The sequence below is a fragment of the Cnephaeus nilssonii genome, assembly GCF_951640355.1.
Source record: "Cnephaeus nilssonii genome assembly, chromosome: 9".
In the NCBI taxonomy this organism is placed as follows: domain Eukaryota; kingdom Metazoa; phylum Chordata; class Mammalia; order Chiroptera; family Vespertilionidae; genus Cnephaeus; species Cnephaeus nilssonii.
Genome location: NC_137080.1, coordinates 21,411,866 through 21,437,257, shown reverse-complemented (window position 1 = coordinate 21,437,257; position 25,392 = coordinate 21,411,866). Strand labels below are relative to the sequence as shown.

The window sequence follows — 25,392 nt, the reverse complement described above, 5'->3', positions numbered from 1 at the left end:
AATTGTGAGATGACTGGAGTGAGTACGTAGTTAAGTTAGGTTCTCTGGAAATCTTTGTTTATTTGATCTTGACCAACAAGTGGACATTTTTCCACGATGACCTAACAGCGTAGTGAATATACACACCCGTTGTTACTTATCAAAGTTTATCCGAAGATACTGCCCTTTGCTAAAAGTCTCTTGATTCAGATAAAAAACTCCTGGTTGTTTTGGCATTGTGTTAAGCTTTGATGATGTTAAAAATCAATGCACCCCATAAATTTCAATGTGCGTTTCTCAGTAATCGGATTCCTGGCTTCTAAGTTTGAGTTCTACAATGTTCTGACCGACATGCCATCAAATTTGAACCCTAATTCTGGCGCTGAGCTACTCACGTTGGCCGGAAATAAAGAAAATGATAGCAATTAAAACTTCATAACCACCCTCTTCTCTAATTTTTTCCCCATAAATTAATCCTTTCTTCCCAAACTAAGTACTCTACAGCGCCAATAAAATAAAGTTTTATGAGGACTACACGCTGTTGAAGTCATTGATGTATAAATTTTCTTCTGCTGCAGCATCTCAGACATTAAATTTGTAAACCACAAATTTGACCCCAAACACAGGCTTCACTAGCTGAATAACTTAACTCTCTTATAATAGGAGTAGAGAGATGGTACCCGATATGCTATCTGAGTCAAAGCTTTATGTTGTTGTGTGTGTTTTTTTTCAGGGCGATAAGGGTTTAAAGGCCCCTTAATTATCCTTGCATGTTTTATTCAAGGGGACATAGTAAATCTTACTAAGTTAATATAAAACAGGATGTACTATCAAAGATAACTTGATATTGTTTTTCTCAAATGAGTAGCATTTCTAGAAAACCCACTCAATTAGATATTAAATGAAAGGCCAAGAGTAGAATCCTGTTTCAACATGCCATAATGGGCCCACCACAAGCATAGACTTTGTTAAACTAAAGAGTATTTTCACACTGCTGGTGGTTCTTTTATAAAGATTGCATAAGAATTAATTAAGTGCTATTTAGGTTGATTTTGAACCATAGAACTTTACTTAAAATAATTAGTGAATACGTATCACTGTGAGATAAACAAAATGAACACTTTTCCAATATATTTAATGAGCAAGAAATAGGATTTTTTCCCTCCATTTTTATTCCTAAGGGGAAAAAAATCTTTATTTTCATGTATAAAGATAATAATTTTCTTAGTTGCCTGACATTTTTTACTATTTCATTTCTTTAAACAACCTAATCATTTTAGGACATATAAGTTACAATAGAATTATGCTAATCAATTAAGTTCAAAGACAATTTATTAAAAACCTCTAATAAAATTAAAGACATTAAAGACCAAGCTGGGTGATTCCATTTTCTAACAGTTGGCATTAAATCTACTCTGTATAAATTATTTGAGTCTTCATGCAGACGTGTGATAAGGGTATTCTTTGTAACTATACTCAAGGTAAATAGTGTTCCTAATCATAATATATGCAATTCCAATAGTAGACTTTGGATTTTGTGTAATATTACTTCCAGGAAGAACAGACTTTATGTGAAACAATGAAACAAAATCACTGGCTTTTGGGGCATCTTTGCATGTGCAGCAGCTACTGGTAGTGGGAGATGGTATCAGGCTGTATGTTAACCTAAGATGACATCCCAGTCACCTCCCCTTGTGGCTTATTATTTGATTTCATCCTTTATTTTTTTTAAATATGCTTTTTAAACTCGATTTTAGAGAGACAGAAAGAGAGAGAGAGAGGAAGAGAGAGAGAGAGAGAAACATTGTTAGTTGCCTCCTGTACACACACCTTGACCAGGTATTGAATCAGCAACCTGAGTATGTGCCTAACTGGGAATCAAACCAGCAACCTTTTGGTCCATGGAACGATTCTCAACTCACTGAGCAACACAGCCAGGGCCATGCTGTCAAGTTTTACAGACTTGACTTTTAGATTTTTTTTTGTTCTTTTATTATTCTGAATTTTATTTTTCTGATTATTTTAACTTCTTTTCAGTGGAATGGTAACTGCATAAGAATAAATTCCAACCAACCAGGTAAAGAATTGTTGGCTAAGTAGATGTTACAAATCCAAATGCCTGTAGAGGTCAGAGAGCAAATGTAGAAGAGTGATGGGCTTGAATGGAACAAGCAGGATGTAATGCCACAGAGTAGAAGTGATTGAGGAAACCAGAGTTTTTGCAAGCAAATTACTGTTATGTGTGAATGCAAATAAAGTATTGCTAGTTCTACTGGGTTGTTGGTTTGTTTTATGTTATTTTTTTTTTTTGAGACAAGACATAAATTTAATTGTGTGTCTGTGCAATAAAATCTTCTGACTGCTAAATACTGGCCACAATTCAAGTTTGCACAAAGCACCATGTAATGTTCATATGCATACATGGTTTCCATTCAGATAGATCCTGTGGACAACTTAGTCTGCGACCACGAGGAAAAAGCTAATGTTAATAAAGAATCAGCCTCAATTAGGAGATTCCATGAGAGGCAAAGAGGTGGGTTCCATTTCCTTTCAGGCCAGGTTTATTCTGTTCTAAGAACATTCTGTCCAATGTCAGAGGGGCCCTCACCTATTGTGTTGGTTATTTATTGGTGTATAACAAACCACCCTAAAATACTGGCTTAATCCAAGGATAACACTTACTTTGCTCACAGATCTGCAGCGTGAGCAGGTTTTAGTGGGGACAGATCTCTGCTCCACTTGGTGTCACCTCCAAGTGAGTGGTTGGAATCATCTGAAGGCTTGCTTCACTCGCTTGCTTGACTGGCAGTTGATGTTGGCTATTGTCAGCCGGTACCATGGTGGGAACGTGCCTCTGCGTGCAGCTTCTGGGCTTCCTCACAGCACAGGGGCTGGGTCACAAGAGTGAGCATCCCTAGAGGCCCTGTGGAAACTGTACAGCCTTTTCAACTTACTCTTTGAGTCCTGTAGAGTGTCTTCTGCTGTAGTCACAGTCCTACAGGATTCAAGAGGGGACAGAGACTCCATCTCAACATCACATTGTATGGAGGTCACATGGGAATGAAACATATGAGTGTGGCCATCTTTGGGATAGACATTCTCCCACACCCATCCTACAGACTTGCCACCTGTCTACATGTATGTACTCTCTTGACACTGCCGAGATTTGGAGGCAATGTTTACTTATTCACCTTTTTTCCTTTTCCTATCTCTCTCTCTCTGCCTCTCCCCCACCACCCTCCCACCCACACACTACTCCACTACTATAAGAAATTAGTGAACAGTTGATAATTTCTCCATTGTCCTTCTGTTCCATACTCCTTCCACTCACCCCCCACACCGCACCCCCCAAATGAGTTCTGAATCTCCACAACCCATCTAGTTCAATGGTTGCCAATCACCCAATGAAACCACCTCCAGAGGGCAGTGTGACATTTGCTTGTGGGTTGGTGGGATGAAAACCCAGATTTAGTAAATTCCTTAAAGGGTAACAGACTTAACTATCCCCAGAGAGGAGACATTATGAGAATTTGCCCTGCCCATTTTGTAACCCTCGGACCCTGTCTGGAGATATTTCCTGAAATGGTGTATAACCGGGTCCTATCAGAATGGGGAAGAGAAGAGAGAAATGTGGCTGTGAAGGGAAGCCTGTCTCAGTGTATGCTATCAGATAAATTGTTCTGGAGCGGCTTACACTTGGGGAAACGTTACTCCTGGGCTGCTGCTGAGGTCACTTTCTGCACCATCTTTCACAGAATCGCCGGGGGTGGGGGAGGGAAGCAGTCCTTCTTTTGGCATTGGCTCTTGAAAACCTCACGATTTTGTCTCAATGAGTTAACTCAGTGCTCACTTCCCTGATGGATGGTGTCCTTTCCGTGTACTTTGCCCCTCTTTGACACAGAGCAATCCCACCCACCGGAGCCACTTAGCAACTGTAAGTTCCCGTTTGAGGCAAGTGATCTGGGTTGATGAATGCCCAGTTTGTGCGAGTTAGAGAAGAGGGCAGCATTGTCGGATGTGCTATTGAATTTGCACAAAAATTGATTCACTCTTCCTTTGGGGGGGTACATCGGTATGGAGGCCGAAATATGTGTCATCATTTGTTACAGCCTTGCTTGTTGGCTGTGTCTCACACTGAAGCCTCTCTGTGATGAGAAGTAAGTCTTCATTCAGCAGCAGGGTAATTGCTGCCCGGCTGTTCGCTGAGGGGCTTGAGGAAGTGCTTGGAACTGATTTGAAATCACAGAAAACAGTGAGCGCTCTTTGTGATTAACGATGTGCTTCTTTTAAGTGCGCCCCAGCCAAGGGCAACAAAGAAATGTTTCGAAAGCAAATTGAAAAGCTGTAGGGAAAGATGAAGAGAGTGTGCAACCCTGCCACAGCTCAGGGGGTCGGGGGGTGCTTTGTAAAGAGATATTTGTAAGTCTTTGGATTATGCCCCCGCCGCCCTCCAAACAACCAGGTGACAAAGGGACTTCTCCCGACCTCGTGCTTTGTGCATTAGTAATATGGACACATGGCTAGCGCAATGCTTGACACAGGGCGATGGTCTTCAGCGTGTGGTTCTCCCTGGCAGAGCAGATGGTTTCATGCCAGCCCGAGGACACCCGCAGACCTAAGAGCCAAGGGAACAATGCACCTGCATTGACTGGCAGAGTTCAAGGCTTCGGGCAACCAACGGCAATTTTTGAATTCTTGAAAGGAGATGCAAGATTCCACTTCAAAGAAAGTAAATGGTAGTTTATTGATTCATCATTTGTAATAGAGCCCCATTAAAATGAAGTTGCTGGCAAAAGGGACGAATTCATTACACATCATCATGTTTCTGGAAATGTTTGATCCATATGTTACAAAAACTGCCTGCAGATGCCACACAATGCTGTTTATTGTAACTTTAAAACAATAACCAATACAGAACATTTAAAAAGAAAAATATTTCTCCAGGAAGCCTCTTCCAAACCCATGTCTTTGTAACTTGTTAAATTCTAGCGTCGACAAAAAACACAAAAGCTACTCCTAAGGACAGTGTATTGCACATTAAGCAGAGAATTTTGCAAAATAATTTCAAGTAGATGATTTTTGCTAATTCTAAATTTGGGATTATATAGCTGAGTGCTATACAAATAATGAATAGACCAATTTAGTTTACTATTGAAGTCTTCTTATTGATCTAATGTAAGCAAAAATTATGAGAAAACCTTCAAACAGTTCTTGCTTTTACAGGTAAAATATTGATGTTTTATGTATTTACTAGAGGCCTGGTGCACAAAATTTGTGCACTCAGAGGGGGGCGGTCCCCCAGCCTGGCCTGTGGCCACTCATAGTGCGGGAACCCTGTGATTGATCGCCCCAAAGAGGTAGGCCCCGCACACCCATCCGGGGCTCCTTGATGGATTGCCCCAAAGAGGTAGGCCAGAGCGGCCACCAGGCCCTGCCTCTGCTTTGTGCACAGCCATCTTGTGACAGCACGAGGGCATCACGGCATGATGGCATGAGGACCACCTAGGCTTTTATTAGTAAGATTCACTGCCTATCAAGAGCTCAGAGTTTGGTTGATTGGAGTTCCATAAAATATTACCCTCAAATCTCCCAATGACCTCCCTCCCATTTTAAAGGTGACAAAACCAAGTTTAGGGTAGCAATTAAGTAAATGGCTTGTTGCCCACTGAGTTCCAGTTTAATGTTCTTTCTTCTCCTGCAAGCAAACTGTAGCTTACAAAAAACATATCCCAATTTTCTTCTTGAATAGTGAAAGAACATGTGTAGTAAAATACATTTTTAAAGAGATTGATTAAAAAATCATAGTATTTTTTGCTACTTTTGTTTCACTATAAATGTCATAGATGTACATTTCTATGATACAATTTTTCATCATTGAGTTCTTAATGTAACCAACCAAACATGATGGTAAGTCCTTAAAGTGTGTTATCTCATGTAATTCTCACAGTAGCCCTGTGATGTCTTATTTCTTCCATTTTGTAGATGTATAATCCTTAGCCTCTAGGTCACACAGCTTGGCGATCATTTGTGACTTTTGCTATTTCAGTAAAGTACTCACCTATAGACAATGAATGTTGGAATGCTCATTCGTTTATTTCATCAATATTTACTGAAGGTTTATTGAACAAGTTCTAGATGCTGCAGACATAGCATTGAGTGAGATGAAGTTAGTGGTATTGTGGAGCTTATATTTTGGTGGGGGGTAGGGGCAAACAAATAAATAAATGGGCAACAAAAATATCAGAAAGTGGTAAGTGCTGTGCCAAGAATTAGAATAGGGTAATATGTTAAGGGCCAGTGTGGCTATTTCAGATAAGGTGCTTATAATCAAAACATGAAGGAAAATAAGTATCCTGAGTTTTTAAGGTTATTTTCAAGATTAACCATAGTGTTTACAATTCAAAATGTTATGTACTATGCAGAAGATTGTCTGGCATGGGCATCAAAGAACTCAGTAGACCTTGAATATAGGAAACTGCCTACCTGAAGGAAATATAATTAATACTTTTCAAATGTGTCTGAACCGCATGAGCTCTCTTTTCTATTTCTGTGGCATTGTTACACAAATGTTTAGTAAGCTCAGCGAGAGTCTGTCAAGCTTTGATCTAGAGACTTGGTGATTTTATAGAAGTTTTTAATACTAGGTGTGAATGTTTTTCTCTTCTACCCTGTGTTCTTTCTCATCTTCCATAATCTTAGAGAGCTTATAGATTTTGAGAAGCTAGACCAACAAAACCACATGTGTCTGGGGGAAGATTTCCATCTTTTAGGCCATTTTTAAACTAAAATTTTCAAATATTAGTTTCTTAGATAAAAATAAATTGCTAGTTTCTTTTTTCCCCCTCCCCTGGCAAAGTCCATGCACTGAAACTCACTCATACAAGGAAACTCATGGTAGATAAAACCCTATAGAAGCTAGGCCTCCTGGTACTTTGGATACCTTTGGTCAAGGCCAAGATAGATTTATGCTGTGGCAGATTCAAGTCTAGTGATGGGTAGTCAGAGCTAACAGTGAACTGAGATCTGGGGAAGATACTGCTTATGTCAGGTGCTCTGAAATTTGTCTGCACATTAGAATCACTTGGTGTCTTTTAACTTTTTTAAGGTCCAGAAAATCCTTTCTCTCCCCCATGCCAATTAAATCACAATCTCTTGTTACGGGGGAGGACACAGACATTAATATATTTGTAAGTTTCCCCAGTGATTCTAGTGTACATACAAGTCCAGGAACTACTGACCTTGTGTGGCCAGGCTCTTTGGTAGGAATAAGGTGATTCCTTTGTGGTCCACGTGGAGAAGCTTGGAAGATCCCAGGCATGGGTCATGGGGATGCAAAGCAGGACTCCATGCAAAGCAAGCCAGAGAGACCATTTGATGTTCGAAGCAAGAGCTAATATTTGGCATTTAAGATTATTTTGTAAAAACAAAAATAAAGTGGTTTTCCTAGAATGGAAATAATTGTGAGATGAGTTTAATGAATTGATTGATAATTCTACATAAATGAGTAGCGATGGAAGAACTGTGGGTAGTGAGGTATTTCAAAAGAGGCTGAACCAGAAATCTCTCTCCTCCTCCTAGCCCTCTACCATTCTTGCACACCTTTAGTCAGTTGGTACAAGCTGCTGTATTTCTAAGCAACAGGAATATTTGCCCACACCGAGGCTAAAATATATGTTATATATGATCACAAGGCATCAGTGGAACATTAATAAAGGGATGTCCCAGATAATTCTCAGCCTGTATTGAAGCCAAGAAAAGTGTTCTGCTCTAAAATCTTTTATTAGAATTAACAATAACAAAATGGACTCCATTTGTATTTGGAAAAAACTCTCCTCAAGTGTTTCTCCAGTTATATAAACACCTAGCCTTTCCCTTCCCACATTCTCTAAAGGTTACTAATAAGCAGCGAAATGCCCACAGCTATAGTTGCAGGAGGGAGAAAGAGGCAAAGTAGCAGAAGCAGTATATAATTAGTATTTTTTACAAGGTGATGGCTGCCACATCTTCCGAGGTACCAGGAACAAGTCCATGTGCTTGGCAGGTCCCCCCAAAACACCTGCTGGATAACTACTGAGTGGTTAAAAGCAGGAGGTCGTTGTTGAAATCCCAGCACAGCTTGCTGCTCATTCATTATGTTGCCCTCAGCAAATTCCTTAACCTCCATAAGTGACAGTTTCCTTTATGAAGAAGGGAATCATGATATCTAATGCATGGTTTTTGTTGTTGTTGTTTTAAACCTGACCCTCTTGCCCATTTTATTTTCTTATTTATTAAAGTATAGTTGACATACAATGTTATATTGGTTTCCGGTGTACAACATAGTGATTCAACATGTATATAGCTTACAATGCAATCACCATAGGTCTAAAAGCTATCAATGACCAAAGTTATTACAATAACATTGACTATATTCCCTGTGTAGTTCCAGTTATTTAATAACTGGGGAGATAATGTAACATCATGCATGGGGGATTTGTGAGGAATAAATGAAATAAAATAAATGAAATATTGGCACATTGAGAGTACTCAATAAATACAAGATATAATATAATGAATCAATCACTTAGTAAAAGTGATAACATGGAGACAAGTGTTCCAGCTTTTCAACATGGGGAAAGGTGTCTGTTAAATGTATACATGGGGGAGATTGATAGAAAATTTGGGGAAAATTTGAGGACTAACTTTAAGCAATTGGTTTGTGAATACTTTGCAATCTCTAACAACTAGAGTTTCAGTAATCATAGATTATACTGACAAGATTGCACTTTCTTTTGCATTTGATTTGCGGGGCCAATAATTGGGTATTAAATAAATGGTGCATCTAATGATAGATAATTATCAGGGTTTCTAATGATGTCCTTGTAGAAGATGGACTAATAAAGTTGAATTAGTTACAATCATAGGTATTTAAACATGCATACCCCAAATATGTTGATAACAACCTGGCTACATTAGGCTACAGAATGAGGACCAAAAAGAAAATAATATATTAAAATAATGAAAGGCAACTAAGTTACAATGAGAATACAAATGAAGTTAAACACTTGGTTAAAAATGGTTGTGTATGTACAGAAAGTGTAAAATTGGACTTAATTGGAATTCATTTTTTATATGAAAAAGAAATAACTATTAGTTCATTTTAAAGTCAAAAGATGTGCATGCTAAACCCAGAGATGCAATATTAGCCTGTAAACTCTACTTCTTATATCAAGGGAAGTAATATTGATACTATAATACTGATAATATTGATTCTGTACCAGGTTAATCACACCAGAAGAAACCTTCTAGAATAACATTTTTAAAGGATGTGTGGGTGAACTGGAGAAGTCTATAGGGGGGTTACAAGGGTGGTTGAAATCTCTGGAAATTAGGTACCTGAGTAATGGGAAAAGGCTGGCAATGTTGTACCTGGAGAAATAACAATTAGGAAAGACACGATGATTGTTTGAAAGAGTGGACAGTTTTCCTTAAGCCTACAAGGAAGAAAAAAGACCCAGTTAATATACACGAAAGAGTAGAAGATATTAGCTTTATATGAGAAATACATTTCTGACAATCAGAGGTATTTAACTTAAAGGATTTGCTTTGCGAGATTGTAAGTTTATGAACTTCGTCACTGGAGGCATTAAATACTGTGATCATCTCTTAAGAAATATTTTTGAGCCCTGACTGGTTTGGCTCAGTGGATAGAGGGCGACCTGTGGACTGAAGGGTCCCAGGTTCGATTCCAGTCAAGGGCATGTACCTTGGTTGCGGGCACATCCCCAGTAGGGGGTGTGCAGGAGGCAGCTGATCGATGTTTCTCTCTCATCGATGTTTCTGACTTTCTATCCCTCTCCCTTCCTCTCTGTAAACAAACAATAAAATATATTAAAAAAAAGAAATATTTTTGAGAGAAATCCTCCTTTGGTGGGAGCTAAGATTTAGGTAGCCTTCAGGTTGTCTTCCAACTTGAGTATGATGCTGAAAATAATTTTACTCCACATTCATGCTTTTAGGTTATTCAATAAATTAATAGAAGGGAAGACATTAGGAGCTGTGAAACTGTCTTGTTCTTAACCTGCACTCTCCCCCAACTAAACAATATGTTTTATTATGGTAGGGACTTTGTCTACTATCCTGTACAATCATGTGCCTTTAGCCTTACAAAACAGGCTGAGGAATAGTAGTCACTCAATAAAATATGTGTTGGAAGAAAGAAGAGGGAAGGAGTGATGAAGGAAGAGAAGAGCTTTCTTCTCAAAATTTATTCCTCACATAAACTGGTCATAGACAATTAAGAGATGTCATCTAAAATTTTCTAAAAAATATGGTGATAGGATAGGACGAAGGTAAAATAATATTTTACTTCAATAGTAAGGTCTGAAGTTGCTTTTTCATTGAAGTTTACTGTTAAAGAGTCAAATTTTAATTTTTCACTGTGTCTCTGATACTTCTATAATTTTAGAACAATATCAAGTTACAATAAAATGAAGATGAGATTATTGTGGGAGAGAAGTAAGGATGTGTATTTTCAAAGGTGGCACTTACAGAACAAACAGATTGCTCAGGTGGGCCCCTGCATGGAACGCAAGCTAACAGTGCTCAGGTTTTGGCATTCTGGTAGCTGTTTAACTGATCAGTTTTATCTGAAGTGGTTTTAGGAGGCAAGCCCCTTCCATTTTGACTTTTTTTTCCCAAATTTCTAAGATTAGTGAAGAAATAACTTATTAAAATCAGTTGATCTTGAAATTCTGAAGATTGTCTACTGGTGTATAGTTTGTTTATAGTCTTATGATTTTTTAGGACCAAAGATTCCCTCTAGCACAAAAATATTTATCATTTTACTATCAATATTATTGAATCACCATGATACTTATTATAGAAATTGCTATTAAACAAGCAAATGTTTGAAGGAACAGGCTTTTGAGACGTAGAAAAAGAAGAAAAACTGCAAGCACCTGTTGAAGAAAATGATGACAGATGGCAACATTTTTCTCAAGGTTTTCCCCGCAGCTGTGCTTACACTCAGTTCTCCAGGCTGACCAGCAGTTTATTCCTATCTTTTATTACACCATTGAGTTTTCACTTTATGTTGTTTAACATAGCACCAGTCAAAGCTCTCTTCTGTTACAGAGATTGTATTCAAGAGAGAAAAAAAGACTGACAATGAGTGAGAATCATTTAACATCTGTGCAATCATGTGTTTTTTTTTAACAAGAGGTCATAGCAATCTTGTAGAATATAAAAGCTAGCTTTTGGGGGGCTGTTATGTTAGCTGGAAAGTGGCAGCCAGTAGTAGTGCTCTCATGCTTAATGATAAATGCCAACTTCTGCTAATGCCGACTTTACAGTTGCCACCCAGCAGTTTGAAACCTTAATGATATATTTCATAATTTTTTCAAAGCACAAAATGTTCAAAAGAAAAAAAATATCCTGTGAGAACATGTTTCAGGAGTAACATTTTTTATGACACAACTATAGACTAACTTTATTGCCAGATTTTAATTATTAACTCAGATTTTCAAGGGTAATAGGTAATAGTTTATCTTTAAAAAGTATAAACAGCACTTATACTTTTTAATTAATGTGATAATCCACAATAAAAACAAAACTATCTCAATGATGATTCATATTGAAGCTGATCTTAATGCAGATATTTGTGTTGGAATGATTGACCTCCACATAAAAGCCATTGATCTCGGGTAGTATTACTTCACATTCCACTTCACAGAACATTACAACTGAATAAGTACAAAGAAGAAGGGCTTCTGTGTACCAGCTTTTATATTTACATAATTAAAGTATCTTAAACTCTTACAAAATCCCTACAGAATCATGACTTTCCAACTCCTCCTCAATGCTCTTGCCTTCAGAGTTTGTTTTTTAATGGCACTTTATTGGAGCCTACTTTTATGTATCAGTGTTTTATGTGATATTTATAAAATATACAATATATTTAATACATATATCATACAATTGGATTTTTATAATGGCTGCTGTGCCATGACAATGAGAGTTCACTGTGATTAAATTCCTATTTTTATGTGAAAAGTCCTGGAGAATCAAGCACAATAGGAAGATAGCAGAGGAATGGCCTTCACCATGGATTTACAGTAGAGCTGCATCTGGGTCCATTTGCTAAATGGGACTGAAAGTGGGGGTGAGAGACACTATTCGGTTCTAATTCTAAAGGTGAAAATCAGTAAAACTGACTTGGGAGATTTTTAAAAAAATATTTCATAAGTACTAGTATGGTTTTGTGAATATAAATTTATAGGTGATGTTATCGATATTCAAACTCTTAGTTGGTTGATGTTTTACTGTCAATTCATTCTCTATTTTTTCACCTTACAGGATGATAGTTACAAATAACTATTCCACTTAATGATTTATTTGACTAACTTTATCCCTTTGTCACACTGTCAGGAAACTCTTAAGCTCACTAAACATACTTTTGAAGGTTTAGCCAGTTTGCATGAGGATTTTTAAGATTGACAGGTCTTTGAGTGACTTATTTTCTTTTCCCTTCTTCCCCTCCCTCCCCTACTTCTTTTCTTCCTCCAAGCAATAATAGTTGAATGATAGGAAATTTGGGACCTGGCTTTTTTTCTCTCCTCTTGCCTCACTTAATTGTTCTTCTAAGGTTTGCCAATATGCCATTTTTTATTGTATAATATGGACTTCCTTAAGACTGTGTTTGATTATAGACCATGTATTTTATTAATACAGAGTGAAGGAAGAAAAGAGGTGCTACTGGGGAACATTTTGCTCCCACCAAGTTATTCCTTTATCACAAAGATGTGAATATTGGAATATGGTGCTTATTTTTTATTTTCATTTACAATTAGCAAAAGGAAAGGCAGGATACTCCTTTTAAAATCATGCATATTTAATTAGCCTCTGCTCTGTGCAAGTCACTCTGTTAGGCACTGAGGATATAAATTAACATTAGAAAACATTCTAAAACATGGTTTCTCTCTCTCAGATCTATTTTTTCTTTCCTTTACAATAAGTAGGGAATGCCATTCAGTGTAAAAGTATTTCAAAGACTGTTTGCATGCATGAACTTTTTTATTCCTAAATGCTGATGTCAGTCTCATAAGATTCATGTTCATTTAGGGCCTAAAAGGTTGTAACAAGATCCCCAGAGTTCAGTGCCAGATGTGTTTGCATGGCAGATCATGCAGACCCAAACTCATTCTAGCATCTGGTTAAACACATTCCACTTCAGATCTTAACCATATGTAAATATAATTGAAAGCAAGTGAAAAAATAATCTGTTGTCTCCCTCTTTTTGTTCTATTTACAATGTAAACAACTACTCTAAAGTTACAAATTAGTAACTGGGTTAACAAGATTAGGTATCTATTTCTGGGTAGTTGTCTCATGGCTGAGAAGATAGTGCTGTGTCTAGAATATATTGCATCCTACATGGGAGTGCAGGTAGAAGAATAGGGATTCAGAGAAGGAATGGTCACTTCCAGTTGGAATGATCAAAGAAAACTTTATAGAGGAGATAGAGTCATGGGTCTCAAGAGAAGCAAGTACTTCAGTGGGTGGAGTTAGTGGAGAGCAATCTCAGTGGGGGGAGGAGAGCAGGGGAGATAGAGAGGAACAATGTGAACAAAACAAAGAGCTGGGGAAAGGCAGAGTACCGTATTTTCTGGCGTATAAGACGACTTTTTAACCCAGGAAAATCTTCTATATGCCCAGTCGTCTTATACGCCGGAAAATACGGTATTTAAGGGGAATAAAAAATAGATAATAAAGATCATGTGGTAAGATTAGTGATAGTCATCCTGGAAAATCAGGTGAGACTAAATTTTAGAGAAACTTCATCTAAGTTATAGGACTTTGTACTATATACTGTCGAATTAGATCTATTGACACACTGAGAATGAGTTTGAAGGAAGAACCTGACAGAAATATGTAGGTAGTAGAGTCTGAACTGAGACAGGAGAAGCTGTAATGGAGTGGAAGTAAAAGGTGGGTTATTTTTTCAAAGGAAGGCATGATAGGAGCAGGGGCTATCCGTGAAGTTGTAAAGAGGAAGAAGTTAAAGAAGACTGTGGTTTTGAATTTGGATGGCTGGGAGAAGAGCAGTATAAATAAAGAAAATAAGCTTACAGATTGAAGGTGAATATAATTTTGGATATATTGCATTTGAGATGACAAAAAGACTTCTAGGTGAAGGTCTCTAATAGACTTTTGGAAATGTGATTAAATAAAGGTGATGATGTGAAACTCTTGGAGTAGAATATGAACACAGACGAGTATAATGTCAAAGAGAGAACTTTAATGTCCAAGTTAGGGGATGGGAATGACAGAGACAGATATCAGAGGTGGGCAATCAACAGTAGAGGCTTCTAGAAGTGGAGAATGTGGACATTCTTACCTTGTTTCTAGGATTTACTTGTCCCAAATTTAGAGGGGGAAGAATTCAGTCTTTCATCATTATGTATAATGTTAGCTGTAAGGTTTTTATAGATGCCCTTTGTAAGTTTAAGGGCATCTATAAGTTTAAACTACCTTCTGTTGGTAGTTTACTGAGAGATTTAACCATGGATGAATGTTTCAAATGGCTTTTCTGCATTATCAAGATGATCATATGGTTTTCTTTTTTAGACTTTTGATACAATGAGTTGCATTGATTCATTTTCTAATGTTGAACCAACTCTGCATGGTCATGATATAGTATCCTTTTTTATATATAACTATTTGCTAATATACATTTTTAAAAAATGTGCAGGTAGGCTCATGAAAGAAAGTGATCTGTAAATTTTCCTGTAACGCTTTTGTTCTGGTATCAGGGTAATGCTAGCATCAAAAAATGAGTTGAGAAGTGCCCTTTCCTTTTTATTTCCTAGAAGAGTTTGTGAAGGATTGATATTATCGCTTCCTTAAATAATATTTGGTTAAAATATCAAGTAAAAGCACTTTGGCTTAGAATTTTCTTTGTAGGAAGGCTTTTACTCATGAGTAGATTATAGGGCTATTTAGAGTATCTCTTTTTCTGATTAAGTTGCTGGTTTGCGTCTTTTGCGGAGTTTGTTTCTCATCTAAATTATCCAAGTTTTATGTATCAAGGTGTGCATAATATTATTAACTTTTTTATGTATGTAGGATCTATTTTAATGTTTCTTTTTCATTTCATTTACATCTATTTGTTTTCTACTTGTCCCATCTGCTCCTTGTTTTAATTTTCTCTATTTAGGATTTCTTTTCTTCTTATTATTTTTTAAAATATATTTTTACTGATTTCAGAGAGAAAGGGAGAGAAAGGTAGAGACATCAATGATGAGAGCAAATCATTGATCATTTCCCTCCTGCAGGCCCCACACTGCGGACCAAGCCCACAACCTGGACATATGCCTTTATTGGGAATTGAACCGTGACCTCCTGGTTCATAGGTTGTTGGTCAACCACTGAACCACGTCAGCTGGGCAGGATTTCATTTAGATTAAGTATGTTTTATGATTTCATAAAGTAGATATTACTTAGGATAGAAAGAAGGTACGCTGTGTGTTCTCACCGAAATTCTCTCAATAAAATGAGATGTTTGATCATAAACTGAGGGTGGGGAAGTGTTGGCATCTGATATAGAGAAGGTTTATGATATTTGTCTTGGGCGGTTTCCTGAGAGAACAGCAAGAGAGTAACATGGATTTCCTCATTAATAAGGGCCCCACTGAAGTAGACATGTAACTAATAATACTAGTTGGACAGCTAATCTGAAGATATGTTTCCAAATAAGCCTTAAAATTTGAAAAATGGGAACAAAATTGTAATGGGAATGTTTTGCATTTCAATTTTAGTGTTAATCAAATCCATTCATGTTTTCCCTCATGAAGGTTAGAGATATTAGCTCTTTTAGACAATCACATTTTTTCCAGGATCTGGAATCTCAACATAATTGGCAGCTGTCTTTTCTATATATTGAACATTTACAAAAAATGTAAACTTAGCAGTGTACACAGGGCAGATGAACCGTAGGATTTTTAGTGAGTCCCGAGGGAAGTTTCTTCCATTTTCTTTCTCAGAGCTAGGTTATCTGAAAAGCCAGAAAAAGTAGAATAGCTGGAAGGAATTGGTCTTGGTGAATGGAAATAGAACGAATGGAGAACTGGCAAGCCAGCTGGATAGTTAGAGAGACTAATGGTTTTGGAAACATGTCTGTAAGACTAGGGTAATTATTCTACTCTTCGAACTGATTACATTTTGTACTGTATTCTTTTTGTTTGCGAAACTGTGATTGCTTGATTCATGTAATGAAATGTGAGCTTAGTATAAAGCACAGTTCATTTATCTAAATTCCCTGTTGCCTATTGACACTGTTGTTTCATTTACATGTTGAAAATCTGTGTAATTAAAATTGGGAGAAATCACAGTTTTATAGAAATATTTCATTTGAATTGCTTTCACAATTACAACTAGTTCTCAAAATATATTTTTTTTACAAACCCCAACTTTAACAGTAGGAAAAGTAAGATTTTATGTGAAAAACCTGATGTATACATTTTTTTTTTCATAGAAAAATGAACTAAGTCATACTTTTCCTAAAGTGGTTACTACAGTTAGAACAGGCTGCCTGTGTTTGAATACTGGCTTTACTACCACTTACCCGCCATGTGGTCCTGGGCAAGATGCTTCACCTCTTTGTGCTTCAGTGTCTTCGTTTGTGAAATAGAGTTTTATCTTATAGACTTGATATGAAGATTAAATGAGTTAATACATGTAAAATGCTTAAAGTGGGCTTAGGGCATAGTATGTTCTCAATAAATTGTAGTTGTTACTAGAGTGAAAAAGTTAGGCTCTGAGCATTGCCAATAATGTGGGATTTGAACAATGTCTAGATCTGGGATCCTGGATGTCAAATTTACACACACACACACATGATTATAAGGTACTAGGAATAAAAGTTCCAAATGCCATCCATTTAAGTATGACATTTATTGGTGGTTTAAGGTGTGTTTTTTTTTTTTGTATACTGTATCTTCTCTCCCAAACATAGCAATCATTTCTTCAAATGTAATTTTAGTGTTTCTAAGGTTAGTATAATTATGTTTTAGCATGTATATTCTAAAAAAATTCTTTGCGATTTACCAAAAATAATCATTATGTACTGAAAAACCAGAATAGTTAAGGCAAAATTTGTGTCTATAAATGATGAAAATTAAAAACATGATCTTCATAACTCTCAATATAGTAAGCTAATGGTAAAAGGCATAGGGAAATATTTTGGAAAAAATTACAATTTAGAAGAGGGAAGGAAATGTCATTAAATGAGCACTAACCATGGTAGGCATTCACATACACCCCCATATGCTATTTCATTTATTTATCTTTCAAAATCCATAAAGTAGGGTATATTCTATATTATCCCCATTTTACTAATGTTAGAATAAAAGCCCACAGTTAGACTTCAACAGTTCTTCAGGGCATTTAGGGGAGGCCTGGGGTCAACTCCTAGTAATTTGTTTTCAAAGTTCATGCCCTCTCTGATGCATCTGTCTGCCTCCTAGAAGTGAACTGTATACCATTGAAGAAGTTTAGTACAAAAGTTACAGCTGATCCACAAAAACAAAACTTCCCTAGTTTTTCTATATCTTATAATTCAGTTAGTTTCTTTTCTTACTTTTATTATATTTCATTTTAATAAGCATATACCGTTAAAGCTCATACTAAAACACTGTAAGGATGGGTCTCCTTGCTTAAGTGCAGAAGGGATACTCCATCCAGGAAAATAGTGAGGCTAGTTCTTGCTTTGCCACAAACTAGTTATTTCACTTTGAGGCAAACAATTTCACACTTAGTGATCTCAAATGTTCCATCTCTTTGGATGCTTTATGGTATTATACATCCACACTGCCTTTTCCTGAAGGTCCAGAAGCTGAAAATGGGCCAATTCCCTAGGGAATTGATTCTCTTAACTGGGACCCCCAGACGCTTAGAAAATTCCAGGGCTTACAAAATGACTAGAAATACAGGATTATGTAATAAGCAAACCCAGAATCAGTTTTTTAAGGTCCTCTTAATCTAAACTCGTTTCCTTCTGAAGTTAGGATATACTGACTTTCCCTCCATATTTTCTACAGGATTATTTTACAAATGAAAATAGAGAGTTGAAAAAAGATGCACAGCAAGATTACCACCTAGACTATGCCATGGAAAATAGCACACACACAGTAATTGAATTTACCAGAGAACTGCATACATGTGACATCAATGACAAGACCATAACGGTAAGGAGTCTCCAAGGGAATGCATGCATGAATAAATTGTACACTTACAGTTGTAAAACCCTTTACAGAATAAAAGGAACAAGTATTTAAAAATTATATTTGATAACAAAGTCACATCGTCTTTGGGGGAATGTTCTTGAATTCTCTTTCTAAGCCACAAAAAACAATCTAAGACTATAAATATCAATAAAGGCAATTTTTGTGTGAATCGCAAACATTGAAGAGCTGTATAGTGTACTGACTTTCAAAAGAGTTTTTGCTTTGAAAATAGACAATAAAGATTGTGAGAAATGTATTACAGGAGAGAGAAGTATGATCCTGAATATAATTCCTCTGATTTGTAATTGGTTCATCTTAGTAAACTTCTAAAATCAAGATGAATAGTAAACTGATTAAAATTGTCTATCAACATATTATACCAGATTTCTTATTGGCAGACCTCATGCAAAAAGTAATATCTTTATACATATGCAAATTAAATATTTAGAGGCTATATAATTCATGTGGTACTTTGGGAGTTTCCACAAATATCTTAGATCAATTTCACTTTGTAAGGACCAGTAAAATTATCTCTTTTATTTGGTAAATCAAAGCTTTTAAAATAGGAATGTTAAGATCTGAAGCTGTTTTGATTAACATCCAGCTTACAGAGTAAAAGAGGAAGAAAAAACACATGCAAAGACATGGATCACTTTTTGTACTTTAATGGAATAACTACTATAGTCATTTGACTTACTAAGAAAGAATATAGCTTTTTATTTATCCTCACCCAAGGATATTTTTCTGTTGATTTCTAGAGAGACTGGAAGAGAGTGGGAGAGACAGAAAGAGAAACATCGATGTGAGAGAGACACATAGATTGGTTGCCTCCTGCAGGTGCCCAGGTACCCCACCAGGGCCTGGGATTAAGCCTGCAACTGAGGTATATGCCCTTGACTGGAATCGAACCCGGGGCCCTTCAGTCTGCAGACGGATGTTCTATCTCTGAGGCAAAGCGGCTAGCGCAAGAATATAACTTTTAAAATAAATAGCATTTACTGTATTATTTATTTTAAAAGTTCTTATTACGAAGATCTGACAAAGACACCTTTATCTATGAGGGGACTAAACAATTCCTTTATACCCAGCAAACCCTCCCTCCAGTCCTACCACTTTTTGGGCAATCTCTCTTGGTTGCTAAATGGAAACCAATGTCATATGACAGTACTTCCCCTAGTTGGAAGACAGCAGTTCATCTGATTTGTAACTGATTCACCTTCGTGAACTTCTAAAATCAAAATGAATAATGGACTGATTCCTTAGAAAGTCCCAAGATTCATAAAGTGACTATTAAATAGATTCAAGGTTAACAAACAAACCCAGAATCAGAAGTTCCTCCTGTATTTGCATTTTATGTAAATTCACACATATAACTGGGATTGAATTGGGATTTCCTTCCTTAGTGCATATGAAAGGAAAAACTTCTGATCTGGAAAATAATTTTAATTTCCATTCTACTTATTTATTTTCCCTAAAATGTCTGTGTCATCAAAACAGCTTTTAATTTTCCAAAATCTCTGCTGTTTAACAAGAATATTTGCTGGGTAACTACCAGTTGCTGGTTTGGAGGTTTAGTATGACAATGATTTGTTGTTTTTGAATGCGTGAAAGCATACCTATTTGTCAGTTGTCCTTCACTGTGCTTTGGAACACATAATCTTGCCTGTTGAGAGAGACAATTTCTGCCTCCCCCGCCACCCGAAACGCACCACACACACACACACACACACACACACACACACACACACACACAAACTTGTCTATTTGGATACTTAATGATCAAATCAGATTTACACAATTAATGTTAGAGAATTCCAAATGTTATTGTTCTCTTTTCTTCACTTCTCCTGAGATAATTGTGTCCATGTCTGATCACCAGGAGAGCACTGTGAAAGTGATCTGGGCCTACCACCATGAAGACGTGGGAGAAGACGGTCCCAAGTACCACAACTCCAATCGTGGCACCAAGAGCCTGCGGCTGCTGAATCCTGAGAAAACCAATGTGTTGCCTACAGCCATACCATACTTTGAGCTGGTAAATCAGAACGTAAGTTTCTTCAGGTTTTAGGACTGCAGGAGTGCGATTATTGAAAGTGTATAAGAGTTTTTACTTGTACTTAATCTCTTGTCAAGAGAATGTGACTTTGTGTTCTCCTCCCCTTTTTATTAAGACAGGTCCCCGTCCCAAACAAAGGTACAACATATTGGTGCCAAATGTTTAAGATTCCTGTGTTTCAGGAAAAGCAACATGTAATAAAGGTATGTGACTCACTCACAGGCTAAACTTAATTTGTTTGAATGGACTAGAACTTGTTCTAAAAATGAAAATGGTAAAACATACATAGAAATGATTTTCCATTTTATGAAAGTTATTTAGAGAACAAGAACTGGCTTATCTGACACACATACTGTCTTGAGAGACACCGAATTTAAGGAGAATGCTTGGATTGTAGCTAGTCTTCTGGATTTTTGTCCCTAGTTTTACATGTTAAAGGTAAAAGTTTTTGGATGCATTTGAACAGCTCTAGTTTATCTTAGACAACACTTCTAAAATTTGAATTGTTGGAATTACAATTTAAAATAATATATTTATGCATTGGTGAATTATATCCAGGAAGGTTACATTCCCCACCAAAATTGTTTGAGAATATCTGTCATTGAAAATACTGAATATTCTCATAAAGATAATAGTTACACTATTTTTGAAACTAGGAAAACAAGAAAATTAGTGAATTTATACAGAAGATAAAAAATACAGAATTGTGTAGTAAATAAGCCCAGTTTGCCTGTGGCATATAATTCCCCCCACTCCCTCAGGGATAGATCTCCCAAAACTTTTGCCTGTAGTTGGTGAATGAACAAGTATTTAAAAACCCTCACAGGTCCTTGGCTCTGTGCTAGGTAACTATTTGGCTGTTCCACGGTGGCTGAAGATATCCATGGTCTCAACCGAAATGAGATTGTAGGAGTCAGGACCAAGACATAGGAAGGAATAAGATAGAATAAAATAATGCATATCAAACACTGTAAACATTTGGGAGGCCAGACATTGCCAACTTTTTGCCAGCCCTCAGACTGGGTAATGAAATAGTGTGGATGTGAGAAAGGACCAAACTTGTCGATTCTGGAATCTAGAGGGAAATATATAGGTAGGATTCGCAGGTCGACTCTTTAATTAACTGTGTCTCAGGTAATTCGCCCTGAGGTAATGTGCGTTGTAGGACCTGATTTCTTCATCTGCAAAAGGTGGTCAGTCCTAACACTTTCCCTACCAACCTCAAAGCATTTTGGTAGAAATGGAAATACTGAGTGTATTCTAAGAAATGACATGAATTTGTCATTTTCTAATATATTCCAGTGGCACATACCTGCTTTTCATTTACAGAATGATTCATAACTACTTAGAGAAGCAAGAGGAGCAGGTTGAGAAATGTTTACTGAATTAGTAAGTTGATCTAAATATTTGTAGAATATTTTTGCAATCAGAAGACAGCATTAATATGACTGCAGATGAGTCATTTACCTCTGTGCAATGTAATTTTCTGTTTCTTACTTGTAAAAAGGAAATGCAGATTCTAGCTTTACATATAAATACAGTGCATAAGTTCTTTCCTGACACCAAGGAAAAGTCTTTCTCAGAAAAGAGAATGCTATAGTTATGCAGTGTGGGGCGAAAGTAGGCTTATAGTTGTGAATATACAAAACACAGATGTATTCTTATATTATTATTTATTAATTATTGTGTTATTTTCCATATGAATGACTATAAACTTATTTTTGCCCCACTCTTTATAAACTGAGCATATACTACTGTGTGTCATTTGCAGTAAATTTAACTGGAACCTGGCTTAAGGGACATATAAAAAACCATAGGTTCAGAAATAAGAACAAATGTTTCACAAACTAGGTCCTTGATTCATTTGATAGGATGCAAAGCCCTTAATCACTTATACTAATTCATTTTTTATCCTTTCCTTATTAATGCTAATGATTAAGTTGAATGAAATAAAAATAATTGTCTACATTTAAAGGAGCATGTGTTCTGACCCTCCACGTAGGACATTTGCTTGGTATCTCATCTAAGAATTCTTAGATTTCCCTTGACAAGCACATCCTAGTAATAGATGTGTGGGCATCTCTATCAAAGGGTGTGCTTAGAATTAAGTATGTTTTGGTCTACATTGCTGTCTTTACTAGGTATCAAGAGGGCTCTCAGTGACTTGAAAGGCTTTGGAGCATCTTTTGCAGTGTTTGGAAGTCTATAAAAGGGCAGAAGTTCTTTACCCCAGCAAAGGGGATTTGAGGGGAGGGCAACAGGTCAGAGACGAGCTTTCATTTTTGCAGGGCAGAGGGTTGGTGGCCAGATTTTAAAATTCTACTATTATCCAAGAATACTACTTATAATAAATTCCTGAGCTTGTTAAACCCTAAAATATCTTAAAGTTCATTAAGTATTATGAAACATTTAACTTAAAAATGAATTCAAGTAGGCTAATATACAAAAAGACCAAGAAGGTTTACTGGAAAAGTAAATTCCAACATTTAGGTTGTGTAACTTTTGAGTTTTAACTTGTAGCATATGGCAGTTGACAATAATTTTAATGAATTTCTATAGTAGCATTCATAGACTTAGAACTTATCTTAAGAACATCTCGTTTTCAATCTCTTTTCCTTAGCAGAGATGATTTCTAAAATATAAGAAAAGTATATCTTTTTCATAGAATCAAAGACTCCTATGTTTTGAAAAGCCATTCGCTAAATGCTAATTATTTCTTAGCTTATGTCTTACAAATCGCTATATCCAAAAGCCTCCGTCCTTCTCTGATACAAACCAAGGTACTTTCTCAGAAAAAAGAATATTGTTTTCATATTGTATTATGTTGTATGTCATTTGAAGTGAGTTTTAAGAACATTCTCATTAGAGTAGTATTGTGAGAAATCAATTTTATTGTCTGCACTCTATTTCAAACCAAGGAAAAGTTTATAATTGCAGTTTAATGTTGATAGTACACTTTGTAGTTGTAATAAAAATTATAAAGCTAAGCAGATTTAAAAAATCAGTGCCTTGATCATGAATATATTTAATTAAATGACTGAAATTCAAAATATTCGTTACATTATTAATTTAAATTTTAATCATGTAATGATATAAATATTTACTACTAAAAGTATGATATATGGTAAATAATATCTAAAATTACAAAATGACAAAGATAAATACTTTCATCTTCACTAAAGATAGTATTATAATAAAAATTATTGGTGGTTTCTATTTACTTGTGATTCCAGTTTTTGATTTGTATTTTGATCTTGTACAAATGTTTAAAATTGTGACTTGAAAATGTTTGTATCATCAAATGACAGCACAGACCACTTGCACACAGATGTAGATATAAAAAAGAAAATTCTTGGTAATTTATATTAAAACCACACTTCTCATAAGAGCTCATCTCTGTCTCTCTGTCTTGAGACCCACTATCCAGCTGATCTCTTCATACACAATAAACATGACCCTAGTTACCTTTGCCAAATAGGGGACTTTACCCTAAATTTAAAATTTTAGGGGGGAAGTGATTATTTCCACTTTCTTTAGTAATAGTATTATTGTTATCACCTACCAGTAAGGATTGGGTATACTCTGATAGAAGCTGGAGTTATCAATTTGTTTAACACACTCCTTTTTTTGAAGATAATTGTCAGGAAATTCTCATAGATAAATTAAACACCTAACTCATCTGTTTAAACATGATATGTCCTATTCAATAATAATAAATAGTTGTTCATGGCCTATGATGTTAAAGAGGAAAAAAGGAAAAATAGCCAGACTGAATCATCATTTCTTAGTCATTTCTTCTTAACGGACCAGATTCATGGTAAGTAGGTGGGTTCTTCATCCCAAAGGGCCAGGTTTGAATCCTTCCCTTTATTAGTTGTTTAACTGTGGAAAGTTAACTGTCATCCACAGCTTAACTTTGTCATTTAAATGGGTAATGGTACCTTCCTTATATGATTGTTTATACTGAAAAATAAACATCAGTTCTTTTTTTAAAATTGTTAACACTAAGCACATTATCTGACACATAGAAAGCTCTTAATAATTCCAACTATTATTATTAGGCCATTTGTTTTCAGTGTTGCATGCTGAATGATTTTTCATTGAGAGCTACTATTTAGTGAGGAGGCCCAGAAAAGGATAGAGCATCATGCAAAAAGGTTGACCATTACTGAGTTTTAAGACTGGGTTACTTTTATCTGTTGTGCTCTCGGGAAAATTATTTACTTCCCTGAACCTCAGTTTTTCTCATCTGGAAAATGGGCATAATAGTTCTTACCCAATAGAGTTCTTATGACTACTAATGAATCAAAGGAGTTTAATGTTTGTAAGTATTTAGAACAGTGTCTGGTACACAGTGTTGGTTAAATAAAGTAATTAAATAAATTTATCTAAATCACTAACAACGCACAATTGTTAATCTGTTGATCATCTTGTTAGGTCTCTGGTTGCTGAGGAATCCCAAACAAGCCAACACTTTCCAGACAGTCAGAGTTTCAAATAAAACCTAGAATGTCACTCATTTCATTTAGGGAGATCATCTTGAGAATGGCCTGTTGTGGAGAAATCTGAAGTTGAAGTGAACAAATACTGTCAATGATCCTCATCAATAGATGCAGGAAGGAAAGAAATTGCTATGCTTTCTACTTGCTACTGAACAGAACATCTTTCTTGCCACGAAATTAGATGCTACTATTCTTTTCTGTTGGTGGCATTCATAAATCTGAATGATTTAATTGGGGAATGGTTCCTAGGACAAGGAAATCTAAGCATAATTGTCATTGAATAACCATGAAATGTCCTTGAAGCAGGGTACTGTATATCCATGAAATAGTCATTCAAAAATTGATTTTCCTATACTAGACTCATAGTATGAACAGTTGACTTTATATGCTATGTTAAATGGGCATTGCAGCCTTGCCCAGTTTCTCTTCTTTTTACTAAAATGACACCATCAAATGCCAAATTTTAGCATTGACACATTCTGAAATGTCAAGTATGAGAGAGGGTTTCTATTTCTGAAAATGTGTAAGATTTCAGGGTTAAACTTAGTAAGTTGTGGGAATTCTAAATTTCAGACTACATGATTTGACAACT

The 25,392-nt window shown here is 36.1% G+C and overlaps 1 protein-coding gene across 1 annotated transcript in view; it reads left to right on the top strand.

Moving 5' to 3' along the window:
• The window catches only part of MOXD1 (monooxygenase DBH like 1), an 80,542-nt gene that overhangs the window by 1,092 nt on the left and 54,058 nt on the right, over window positions 1-25,392 (top strand). The window contains exons 2-4 of the mRNA XM_079781470.1: window positions 18,057-18,203; window positions 20,122-20,289; window positions 20,418-20,501. Coding sequence (XP_079637596.1) covers window positions 18,057-18,203; window positions 20,122-20,289; window positions 20,418-20,501 — 399 coding nt within the window. The remainder of the gene's footprint in view (window positions 1-18,056; window positions 18,204-20,121; window positions 20,290-20,417; window positions 20,502-25,392) is intronic.